The sequence below is a fragment of the Geospiza fortis genome, unplaced genomic scaffold (genome assembly GCF_000277835.1).
Source record: "Geospiza fortis unplaced genomic scaffold, GeoFor_1.0 scaffold2, whole genome shotgun sequence".
Classification (NCBI taxonomy): Eukaryota; Metazoa; Chordata; class Aves; order Passeriformes; family Thraupidae; genus Geospiza; species Geospiza fortis.
This window is the reverse complement of record NW_005054366.1, coordinates 1,520,282-1,532,851: the sequence shown is the minus strand read 5'-3', so window position 1 is coordinate 1,532,851 and position 12,570 is coordinate 1,520,282. Positions and strand designations below refer to the sequence as shown.

Here is a 12,570-nt window from a genome sequence, read left to right as displayed (position 1 = left end):
TGTGGAGAGACCCCAGAAGCTGTGGCAGGTGGTGATCTGAGGAGTACATCCAGGTAGTAAATGGACAGTCCTCGTCCAAACTGATTAATCTCTCTGCATCTTTTTTTAATCAGAGAAGTGTATTTAATCTGTTACATTCTCTGTTTTTCATGTATATGCAAACAGCAGAGGAGCAAGTTTAGTAATGTGTAGGTTGGACCATATATTTTAGGATCTGTTTGCTGACTTATTTCTTGGGGGATTTTGGGATCATAGTTTGAGATACAAGTGCTGTGTGTGCAGGTCTTTTAATAGCACTGAAAAATGATTGAACTTCTGTGTTTTAATCCCACATGTTTCTTTGTGTGCTGCTTTAAAGATGACAGGATGTCACTGCTCTGCTGCAGCACCATCTTAGTAAGGAGGAAGAGAGACTCCAAAGAGAGACATTCCAAAACATGGAGATAAATTCTTCCCTGTTCAGCTTTTCAGTTCAGTGTTTGTATTGACAAATGCATAATTGCTTACAAAACGTTTGGAAGACATGAGGTAAAAAGACAATACAAAACTGATTTATTGAGCTCATCTGTATTGTTGGGCAGAAATAACCTATTACTCCAATACACTGAGCAATGGAAGCCCAGTTCGTTTTCAGCCTCCCTGGATGACTTGTGTGCTGACCCAGACACTCCACAGGTGCCTGGGAAGGGAAAGGAAAGGAACATATCTGCAGTCCCAGTACCAAAGCACCGTCCTTGCTGTGGTTTCTGCTGAGGCACACACCTAAAAGATCCTGCAAGGCTTGGGGACCAAAGGCTGCAGAGAAGGAGTTCTGAGAGCACTAAAGTTGAGGAATTGAGTCCATAACCTTGTAACCAAAAGTCGTCCCATCCCTTCAATGACAGGAAAACTTGGATCCAAGCTGCCACAGACACTGATATAGCAAAGATGGGAGAAAAACTCCAAAAAGTAAATGGTAAGTTTCAGAAAGGATATGTGCTTGCATTTGGGGATAAGAGGAGGCAGTTTTTGACTTAAGACACTTGGGAACACCTGATTTAGGGTGTTAAAAGGTCACCACTCACCTTCTTTAGTCACTTATGAAAACTTCCTTGTCCCAGTTCTTTATGCTTTCCTGTTCACAAAGCTGTGCCTTGGCATTTTCAGGTTAGAACAGTTAGAAAATAAGAAATGCCTATTGCTAAACATGCTCAGGTGGGAGATCTGACATTGTTTATATTGCCCTAAAAGCAAATATTCCATGTGTTTGGATACAACTGGGCAAGAGTTTTGCCTAGAGATTTTACATGCTAGTTATCCTGTCCTGAAGTTGAAATAAATTACAGATAAATTTCCAGGGCAGTGTAACGGGAGGAGAAAGGCAGGTCTGGAGGATGTTTTTCTCCTCCACAGTTGCTGTCAGCTTCTTCCCTAACAGTCCAGGAGGTCTGTGAGTTATCCAGGAAAAGGGAGAGAGCTGGGGAGTGGGAGTAGGACATGCTCTGCAAACACAGCGCCCGCATTTTTGAAGGTGTGTGCTTTGCAATGGGTAATTTGCTCCTCTATTGTCTGCAGAATAACAGCAGTGACAGCATTGACTTTCTCTAATGAACAGCTGCTCAGTGCTAGGATCTATTCCCGGAGGAGGCTCGCAGGGATGAATAAGGTTTCATGCTCCTCCTCCAGAGAGGGTGAGAAAGTTCGCAGAACAGAAGATTGTTGCTTGATTGTCAGAGATCTCCAAATCTTGACCTGCTGACAGCTGAGAGCTGAATGTGTCGCCATGCAAGTCATGTTTAACCTTCCAGCACTTTTGCCAAGGCAGGGTGTTCATAGAATCGGGAGAGAGGTGTCAGTTCCCATCCAAGAAGTCGTCCCCTTGTCACTGCAAACGGCCATCACAAATTGGCTGAACAAAAAGCATTTTCCTCCTGTTGCACTGCCTGAATTCTTTGCTGATACTCTGCACTAACAAGAGCAGGGAGGTGGGAGAGGATCACTCTTGAATCATGGATGCATTAGAGGCAGAGCCAAGTTATGAACTCTTGGAGATGGAAGTCACTGATGGATATTATAACTCAAGCCATAAGCTCAAATAAACATTTTGAGCTTTGTCCCAATCAGCTCCCCTTGGTGCCTCCCTTGACATCCCTGCTCAGAGTTCACCTTCACTGTGAAATGACACAATTGGATTTGTGGAGATTGGGCAACCTCAGGAGTGTGCTGAAGTGTGTCTGGCCACTAGCTCACTCACAGGTTCCCTGTGCTTCCCTCCCCACCTCCTTTTCAATTTAAAACACATCATCCTAAATGCTTTGTTACATTTCCTCTGTGCCTGCCCAGCTCCAGGCACTGAGGGGTGCCTGTGAGAGCAGTGGTACAACAAAGTGGAGCACCCAGGTTTGGCCTGACTCCCCTGTCTCGTGACAGGAAAGTAGAAAAACACATATGCTGAGAAGTCCTCTGTAGTGAGTCAGTCATTTGGAGACAATAAACTGCAAGCAATATTTTGAAATATTTCTGCAGCTGATAAGTAAGTCTGGGCTCTTGGCCTGTGGTAGCACCTTTGTTGTCTCCCTGTGCAGGGGGTTAACAAACTGTGCAGGAAGAGGGCTGCCTTCTCAAACTCTTTCAGTGCCCTAAGAATTTCCCTCAGTTCTGTGCACTACTCACAGTGATCCCAGAGCCATTCCTGGCACCCATATGTGAAAAGAGGGTAAAATTGATCCATCTGATTCAGAAGGGCAGAAAGTCCACAAAGGCCTCAGTGATGGAGAGTTTTGATGTGAATCCATGGGTTGTGCCTTGGGCTGTGCAAAGCTTTTGGCTGGAGCAGCTCTGCTGCTTGGAGAGACAAAACAAAGCTGGCAGAGTGGGAGAAATCTCAAAGCCCAAGTTTTAAATAGCAGCTCTGTGAAAGCTTTTCATGCCCCAGAGCAGCCAGCACGGCGCAGGTGCATTCAGTGACCTGTTTTGTTCAGGCAGTGAAAGATGTCTTGGAAACTGCAGCTCTTTTTTTCCTTTGGTTCTGATAATTCCCTCTTGACCTGAAATTGTCTTAATGGCAGCAGAGACAAAAAGCCTCACGTTGGTTTTACTCTTCGATGTGTGTTGGAATCCCCTGTGTGGAAGTTTCCCTGGTTAGCTGAGTACTGTTCTTGGGAACTCCTCACTGAAACAGAGTTTGTGGGGGTGAACTTGTGATCCATTGTGTCCAACTGGCCTAGAGAGGTGGCAGGGGGAAAAAGTACTCCAAAGGGGCTCAGTTTGAAGAGAAACTTGACTTGTGGACTTGCTCTGACACACCCACAATGGAATACAAAGCTAGAGAGAAATGTGTTTGTGCAAGAAGTGTGAGGGGCATTCATCCATGCACACACCCAGGAATGCACTGAGAAAGCAAGCAGAACTGTTTATGTTTGTAATATAATTTTCAGTAATAATCAGATATGGGGCCTGGACTAATATATTTTCCCAATAGTTTTTCGAGGCTGAAACTAAGCTAAAACCTCTCTCCTATTGACTGACAGCACTACCAGGCAGCTGTCAGGGACCAAGTGACACAGGACAAGTGCCTTCAGGTGAAGCCTCTGTAACCTGTAAGGTGCCTTTGCCAGTCAACACCTGGGCACCTGATGAAGCAGATGAGTGTTTAAGTCAGGTTTGAGCAGCTTTCTCTCTTTCTCTGCTCTAAGTTGGTAGAGAAAGCTGCTTGGAAATCTGGCAGGGAATATATTACCATCTGGCTGGTGTTATTTTTTTTTTTACTCTAGATTTATTTTTTCCCCCAGCAGTGCAGAAAAAGACAGCTTTTTGCACACAGACGTGCCTCAGCCACGTCCTGCCCAGCAGGTATGTGGCAGCCAGTGGTGCTGGGTAAAGAATCTCACTCTCAGGGTAGGATGGACATCCTACCGTGGACATTCCTGCTCCCAGGATATGTGGTGCCAGCTGCTGCCCTGCTCCTTTTCTTCAGAAGCTGCCGTGGCCCTGCAGGCAGTGATTGGTGTCCAGGGTGGGCATATTGGGTTTGCTGAGCCCTGTGCAGGGTGAGCTGAGCCTGAGCCTGGGCTGTGTGGAGATGTGTGACCACATCCAGCCCTGCTAAGCACAGAGCAGCTCCTCACCTGGCTCCTTTGCCCCACTTCCCCCAGCTCATTCAGCACAACTTATTGGGTTCTCCAGTGTCTTTCCAGCACTGTGGCCTTCTCTTGAATGGCAGCTGTAAAACCCTTTGCCTTTGTTTCTGATGCTCTTTCATGTGTTTCCTTCCAAATCCTGGCTGGAAAGCTCCTCCTTGTTCTTTCTCTGACATTGCCTCATCCCTCTGTGCCATATGGGGTAAACACCTCACATTAACAATGTGCAGAGCAGCCTCACCCATCAAGCTGGGCCTCCCTGAAGTCCCTGTGCTCAGTTCTTGTGCAGGACTAATGATTACTTGTGGATTTTAGTGCTTTGTTGAACTAGAGCTGGAGTTAAAGAAAGCTGCTGTTGCAGAGAGCCTGAGTTTCTCTGATCCTTGAGCTTACGTGCCTGGGGTGGAAGCTCTCAAGCCAGTTTTTGCATTAAGCCCATTTTCTGTCTCGGTATTTCAGAGTGACCAGGATTTTTATCTGATTGTCACTGAGTTCTCAGAACCCATATCCTATCCCTGTGCTGTCCCCCAGGTTGTCCTGCTGCAGCCAGGTGTGCTGGCTGTGAGGCTGAAGGTGTCTGTGGATGTGGACGATGGGTGCAGCAGTGGATTTGATGGAGCAAAGCCCTGGCCAGCCCAGAAGGAAACTGGGTTTGCCTGTCCACACCAACCCCTCTGTGTAGGGTACTCAGTCCACTGGAAGGAGGACAGCTGGCTTGGCTCTTCCCTGCCCCAGGGCAGCTCTTCTTGCTGGTGTTTGCCCAGGGCTGGGATTGCAGGTCAGCGTGGTCAGGCCACTGCCCCAGGTCAGGCACTGTGGGCGCTCCTCGGTCTCTGCTTCCATCTGCTGGACAAGCACTGGCTCCTGCTCACTCCTGGTTTCCTTTGGTGCCTCAGGGATTCTGCTGGCTCCTCTTGACTGTGCTCATGTAATTCTAGAGATGGAAATCCCTTTCATGCACGTATGGACTGCGAGAACATTTCGGTGTGGAACCAATGCTTTGGCAAGACTGCCCTGCCTAGATTGACTGGCACTGAGCCTGGGGCTGGGCTGAGCACAGCACATTCAGTGCAGCCCTGTGGGCCTCCTGCCATGCGGGCAGCTCTGCCTGTGAGGCTGAAGCTCCTCTGGTTTATATCCCCAAGGAATTCAGATATGAGTGAATTGGTTGGATGCTGCATGAATGGCCAGTGAGGGTCTGCAGAAGTGACCAGAGCAGGTGCTAGAGGACAGCATGTAAAGAAACTGGGCAGGGAGGACATGGTGCTTTCCTTGGACATCTCCCTCAGCATCTGACAATCAGAGTCCCAGTCAGAGTATCCCAGTCAGGAGCATTTTGGGCTGGGGACTGCAATGAGACCATATTTAACAGTCCTGGTAAATGTGTCCTTTTTGAGCTTGTGTGAATCTCTTGGGTTTTGAACTCTGCAGCATCTTGATACACTGAGTTCAGAAAGGTCCTGCTTTTATTTGTTTGAGAACCGCTGCCAATAACTTTCATTGCAGGCTTAATTGTTACTGGCACTATGTGACTCCTCTACAGTTATTTCTCCCTTCATGAGGACGACAACAAAAGTGTCCCCCAGAGTTAGGGGTATTTGAGAGAGCTGGAGGAACTGGTGAGGGTCATGAACACTCTGGTCTGCTCAAGAGTGCTCCGGTTGTTTTCATCTGACAACAGAAATTTGGCTGCTGCAAAGGCATTTCCTTAACCTTCCTTTAACCTCTGCTCAGCAGTGGGCAGACACAGGCAGAAGGTTCATTTCAAGCAGAATATCCCCATCCCATTCTCAAGGCATTGTGCAATGCAGCCTGGAGACCTTCCTGTAAACCTTGCTTGATTTAAGTGTTGGCTCTGGGTCTGTGCACGTACAAGCTACACAGCACTGTCTCCTCCAGATGTGGGATGACTGATCAGTCTTTGTGCTGTCAGGTGAAGGCCAGGATGCAGCCATGACCTCTCTGTGTTGCAGTTTACAGTCCAGCATCTGGCTATTAGAATTTCTTTTGCCAAGTGACTGGATTCTTTCTGAGCTGCTCCAGTGCTTTGGCAAGGGTGAGTGTTGGTGTTGCTCTGTTTGAGGACAGTGGTGTCTTGTTTCATCTAATGAACAAACATCCATGTAGCAACAGTTCATGAAGGTGTTGGGCTGAAATTCTACTTGTTTTCCATGTGAAAATCCTGTTATTAGGAGCCGTATGATTAGAGTAAATTTTGCTGGGCAGATTGTTTGTTTCTTTATTAAAATTCTGTAGTCATATGAAAGCGAGACCTGTTTTTCTCCCCAAGCTGGGCCCGAGCCATTTCCACACATGAGACTGCCCAGGGAAGCACAGCTAGGGAGCCAGGACTCTACTCTTTTTTTCTGGGAACTTTGCATCTTGGAAGGACAGATTTTTTTTAAATTTTTGACATTAGGTTCCCAGGCAGCAGGAGGAGATGTCACCATCATCGCTGCTCCAGAGAACACCACGGTGGTGGCTGGGGAGAGCGTGGTGATGGAGTGCATGGCAGCTGCTGATCCCACCCCCTTTGTCTCCTGGATACGACAAGGTGAGTATGAGGGACAGGACTAAATTTCTGTTGTCCATAGGAACCTGTGGATACTGCATTCTAAAAACCTATTAAGAGTGGAAAATCTGGGACAGGAAGAGTGCTTGTAATGTCGATACCTAATGACACAGGTGGTGTCGCGGTGTGGGGTGTCCTTGCTAAAGTGGAATTATTAATTAAATCTTGAAGGTTACAAAGCACACAATTCAATTTATAGTTGTTTGACCTGTGCCTGGATGCCTTTTGATCTAAATTGGTCTTTCTCATGTGAACTGGAGCAGTAAAGGTCATGAGATGGGGTCAGGTGCCACTCCTCCTCGGGCTCCAAGGTTACTGGGGATTCTGTGGAATCTGCCATTGCACTGGAGAAATAGCTTGTATTATCTTGCAGCATTATAAAACTTGATGAGATCTGTTAATCCTTGGAGTGACTGGGACTGTTACTGGGAGGTTTTTGTTGAATGGAGGGATTGAGGAGCTGCTTAGGTCTCGTCAGAGGTGTATGAATGAGCTGGGCTGGCAGATGTTACCTAGGGCTGATAGCCAAAGTCATGAGTTGGATGCCAGTGTCACTTCACTGAGAGTCACATCCATTAGATGTGTTTCAGAGGCTCTGACTGAAGACATTCTCAGCTCAGAGGTTGATTCTCCCCTAGAAAAGGCTCTCAGTCATTTTCATAAATCCAGGTCACGATTTAAGAGTCCTCTCCCCTGTAACCATTTATTGTGGTTGGTCTTCAGCCCAGATTTGTCCACAGGCGGTAATTTTAGCATATAAAAATATTTCCTCTTCCCCACAAAAAAGGAGCAAAAAAACCTCAGAGGATACCACTTTGGAAATCAAGTGAGCAAGGCTTAAATGTTGTGACAGAAATGTTTCTAGTTTATCCCATGTGCTTTACAATTACAAATGCTCAGCATTCCCATGCTAGATCGCTTACTGCTTTACTGAGAGCTGCTGATGTCCATGGTAAAGTAGATAATATTACACTTAATTATCATTAGGAGAGTTTTTCATGAGGAAGGAAGTCAAGGGTGGAGTGGGAAGGATTGGTGAACCAGTTCTTTCCATGCTTTATTTTCAAGTGTTTGCTTGGTCCCAGTCTCCTTCCTTATGTGGACTCTTCAATTTAAAAGGATGGAGTAACAGTGCAAGTCATTCTGAGTTACACAAGTTTATTTCCGAGCTTTCATTTAGGAGCAGAGTGGGTTACTAGACCATCAGTCACCTGGGGAATACTGAGGATGTACCTCCAGGTTGCCAGTTTGGCTCTTGCCAGCCGTGGTGGTGTCAGCTAAGTGCTACCATCTGGAGTCAGTTTTCCAACCAACTGCCCCAGTGCAGTGGGGTGTGCAGACTGTGTGCTCTGAGTCTGCAGCCACTGAACTGTGAGGCCATCTGAAGACCTTCCCAAAGTGCAGGAGGGGGCAGAGGATCTGCTCTCAGCTACATTCCCTGCTGATGGTGCTAAGTCAGTGCAGCTGTTCACAGTGGAGGTGGGGAGTTTGTTCTGTGTGAGCTCCAGGCTCGGCTGAAGCTGGAGAGGTAAAGGCAGGCAGTGCTGGAGAGGTGCTTCTGCAGGTGGAGGGGGACAAGGTCTGGTGGTGCACAGGTACTACACAAATTGGCTGGTCCTCCCAGTCTGCAGACTCGTGTCACACCTCCCATCCAAGCCTTTCCTCAGCTTGTTCCCAGCTCTTGGCTTTGTCTCCCACACACTCTCAGAGGTACCAATGCCATATCCCTGAGATTCTCACATCAGAGTGATGCTGAGAATATGCAGTGCCCAGCACCAGCCTCTGCACTGTCTGTGATGCCAAGGCGCCCAGGGCTACTTGAAGTTGTAGAAGGACATCTTGGCTTCTGGCCAGTGATAAGGAGCTGTCCTTTCCTCCTTCCCTACTCAGTAGTGCTGAGCACGCAGCCTGGCCTGGAGAATGGGTAGAAGGCAGCTCATGGCCCATGTCTCTGACATAAACACCAGAGTCCCAGGGAGCACCAGGTATCTTTCTGACACCTCACAGCCAAGCTGTGAGCAAGGAGTGTATCAGGAAGCTCAGTAAATTTGAATTCACATCCAGAACACAGAGGAGGAGGAGGAGTCCCTGAGTTGTCAGTGATTCAACAGGCTTGCTGACATTGCATGAATGAGTGTCAGTGCTCATAAGGGTCAGCAGGCAGATCCAGCAGTTTTTCCAAACCATGTGTTAGCACAGCTTTCCCTTGAATGTGCTGTTCCTAGGGCTCTCATTGCAGGCACACCCTAGGCATCAGAGACTGTTTTGATCCAAACTAGAACTTTCTGGATTATTACAGGCTAAACTAAACCTTGAGGCAATGTTGGCTTGAGCTGGCTGTCAAGCACTGAGGAATGTCCTGCAGGAATCTCCCTCTGTGCTGGGGTTTGGGATCTGGGGATCTCTCCACTCCCCAGCTGCGATCCTGGCATTGCTAACAAGCCCTCATAAAGGGCAGCCTGGGCTCCCTCCCACATTTGTGCACATTTCTTCCTGCAGATGGAAAATCCATTTCCACAGATGTGATTGTGCTGGGCCGGACAAATCTCCTCATTCCTTCCAGCCAGCCCCATCACTCCGGGGTGTACGTCTGCCGAGCCAACAAACCCCAAACCCGGCAGTTCGTCACCGCCGCAGCTGAGCTCCGCATCCTCGGTGAGTAGAGCAGGCAAATTCTCAGGCACAAATGCTGACCAGTTTGCTGTGGGTTGCATGGATCAACATCCAGGAGATCCCCAAGGCTTTGTGGCCTTTGTGGCTCGTGCTGGGTGAAGTGAGAGCCAGGTTAGAGCCAGAGACCTGAGCTGGGATAGCTCTCAGTGGGAGTGCCACCTCTTTAATTTGGGGTTTAGTTCCTGGTATTTACTGAACCGTTTTATGCCTTATTCTTGTTCTCCGGGGTTCCCCCTTGGAAATCTCTATCAGCAATTAACTTGCAGTATCCTGGAAGCCAGCAGGGAGAACAGCCTAGGATCAGGGAATGCAGCACATGATTGATACAGAATTTATTTTTCCTTTTGGACAGAGTCTAAATTAAGCCTCTAGAGTCTGCCTGGCAAATCCCATCTTGTAAGCAAAGCTGCTACTGAATAAAACATAGCACCGAGTGGGGAGGAGAAGGGATTTGCTTTGCTATTTTTCCCTCCTCCTTCCTGCATTAATTTTTCCTCTCTCCTCCCAGCTACTCCTAGCATCTCCCAGGCTCCTGAAACCATCTCCCGCACCCGAGCCAGCACGGCCAGGTTTGTGTGCAAGGCAGAGGGAGAGCCAGCCCCCACCATCCACTGGCTGAAGAACGGGGAGCCCATCCTCTCCAACGGGCGTGTGAAGGTGCAGAGCAGCGGCAGCCTCGTCATCAACCAGATCGGCCTGGAGGATGCTGGCTACTACCAGTGTGTGGCTGAGAACAGCCTGGGCATGGCCTGTGCCACCGCCAAGCTCTCGGTGATCGTGCGGGAGGGTTTGCCCAGCGCTCCCAAGAAGGTCTCAGCTGTGTCCCTGTCCAGCACCACCGTCCTCGTGTCCTGGGAGCGGCCGGAGCACAACAGCGAGCAGATCATTGGCTTCTCCTTGCACTACCAGCGGGCTGTGGGTAGGTGTCACCTCCCTGGGCAGCACAGCTGTGTCAAAGGTACAAGGTTGACCTTCTTCCCCAGCTAGTGACAAATGTGAGGCAATTCCCTTTCCATTTCTGGTAAAGGAATTTTCTCCTGGAGTCGGTATTATCTGTTGACAGTGCCTACGGATTAGCCAACATAGTCTAACTTCTTGATTGGCAGTAGTGTGTCCACACAGCTGAGCTGTCTGGATTCTATGGGACCAGGCATTGCTGATTTTATGCATACTGATTTTGTATGCAAAGAGTGTGATTGCTAACAGTGATATCAACCAGCTGCATTGTGTACAGGGGGAATCACTAAATTATCCACACCCAGAATCTGAAGTGAGACACTGGCTCTCTTGGGGTATGTCTTCCCAAACAGCCAGCAAGCCAATGCTCCTGCTGAACTGTTGCCAGAGCTCCTCCGAAAATTAAACTGGTAACTGCAGCTGCTTCAGCATGGTTTAAGGAGTTTGAGTCAAAATGGAGACATCAACAATAAGACATTGGAGTTTATGCCCAAAGAAGTCATATAAGAGATGAGGCTGTGCAGGTGCTGGGGAAACTGGAGAAGATATTGTGATTTTTAGAGTGGATTTAGTCCGCAGACCTTGTGAATTAAGTGACTTTTTCAGGAGTGTCTTGGCAGTTCACTGACCTGCTGATCAGTGTTTCCTTGGCTCTAGGAACTGATAATGTGGAATACCAGTTTGCTGTCAATAACGACACAACTGAGCTGCAAGTCAAGGATCTGGAACCAAACACCAACTATGTCTTCTATGTGGTTGCATATTCCCAGCTCGGAGCCAGCCGGACGTCCTCTTCCATCGTTGTCCAGACCCTGGAGGATGGTGCGTTCAATTAGATGGGTACTGGTGCCTAGGAAATGTTCTTGACCTGGTTGATGGTGAGCACTGAATGTGCTACAGAGTGATAGCAGCTCCTAGAAACCTAAACCTGCACCCTGGACTCATCATCAGCTTGGGTGATGAAGGATATGAAAATACCCTGGCTGATGGTGGGGCCCATGAGAATCCTTTGGGAATTGCAGGCAGCTCCCAAGGGCTTTCATCTAACCCATGTGATATTGCTCTAAGCTTTATTCTGGGCCAGACTGAATTTCAACTCAGAAGAAACATCTATTGCAATTTGTAGGGGTGGGAGGAGCCTTGAGGTCAGACCCCTTAAGAGCCAGTAGTTTGTGTTGATCTTACCATTTATCACATAGCATTTTGTGAGCAGTAAAGGCAGAGTGCCAGAAGCACAGCTGCCCAACGGGAAGCCATGCACAGCTTTCAACAGGCTGCAGGACAGAGGCAAGCAGAGATGGTTTTGGCAGACCTCATGTGCATTATGTGCTTTTAATGCTCCTGACATGGTGACCTGCGTGGTCCCATGTGTATGTCTGAAGCCTGAAAGGCTGAGTTGAAAGCATGAAAGCTGCCTGCAGCCCAGAGCTGTGGTTCTCAAGGGAGTGAGGATTCCCAGGCTGCAGTTTGGATCTGTGAGCCATTTACTTTAGTGTTTCCTTCATGCTCCACGTACAGCTCAAGCTGAGAGGTGGTGTGTGCCACCCTGCCCAGTTTGCTCTGGACACAGGTCCCTGGGAGCAGTGTGGCTGTGGCCAGCAGGCTCTGGTCAGCCTGGAAGTGGAGCAGTCAAGCATGTCCCCTCCCCAGACACCTCTGAAAGGGCTGTGGTGTGTTGGTTCCTGCAGGACAGACACCAAGTCACCAGTGACTGTGGTAGAGCCAAGTCAGTGGCCTCCAACCAGCTCAGAGAGCTGGCAGAGATGTGTTGATGTGTTGCTGTGGTCTTTGCTGACTTCTCTTTGTTGTTACCCAGTTCCCAGTGCAGCCCCTCAGCTGTCCCTGTCGAGCATGACTCCTGGTGACATCCGTGTGACGTGGCTGCCTCCTCCTCCTGAGCTGAGTAATGGCAAGATAACCAAGTACAAGATCGACTACTGCACCCTCAAGGAAGGTGAGGGAAACACCATTTAGGGGTTGTGTTGTCTGCTCTAGTGGTGTTAACAGCCTGTAATGTGAAGGGGAGGTGGTGCAAAGCTGAAAATAGAGACCCATTTTACCCAAGGGAGGAGAACCCTTTCATAGCTTGGCTCTGTCTGGTGGTTATGGCAGTGACACTTCATACCACCTCGAGGTGCCTTTTTGTGTGGTTGTGGAGGAGCCATGTCCCCAGGAGAATGGTCTGACCCATGTTTGAGCTGTCCCAGAAATGTCTGCATGAGCAGCCCTTCACTGCTATCTGCGCTGTAT

At 48.5% G+C, this 12,570-nt stretch overlaps 1 protein-coding gene across 2 annotated transcripts in view; it reads left to right on the top strand.

Moving 5' to 3' along the window:
- Positions 1-12,570, top strand: part of IGDCC4 (immunoglobulin superfamily DCC subclass member 4) — a 63,768-nt gene that overhangs the window by 31,511 nt on the left and 19,687 nt on the right. For both annotated transcript variants that reach the window (XM_031059686.1, XM_031059684.1), the window contains exons 5-9: positions 6,538-6,672; positions 9,190-9,345; positions 9,872-10,282; positions 10,978-11,142; positions 12,137-12,274. In XM_031059686.1, coding sequence (XP_030915546.1) covers positions 6,538-6,672; positions 9,190-9,345; positions 9,872-10,282; positions 10,978-11,142; positions 12,137-12,274 — 1,005 coding nt within the window. The remainder of the gene's footprint in view (positions 1-6,537; positions 6,673-9,189; positions 9,346-9,871; positions 10,283-10,977; positions 11,143-12,136; positions 12,275-12,570) is intronic.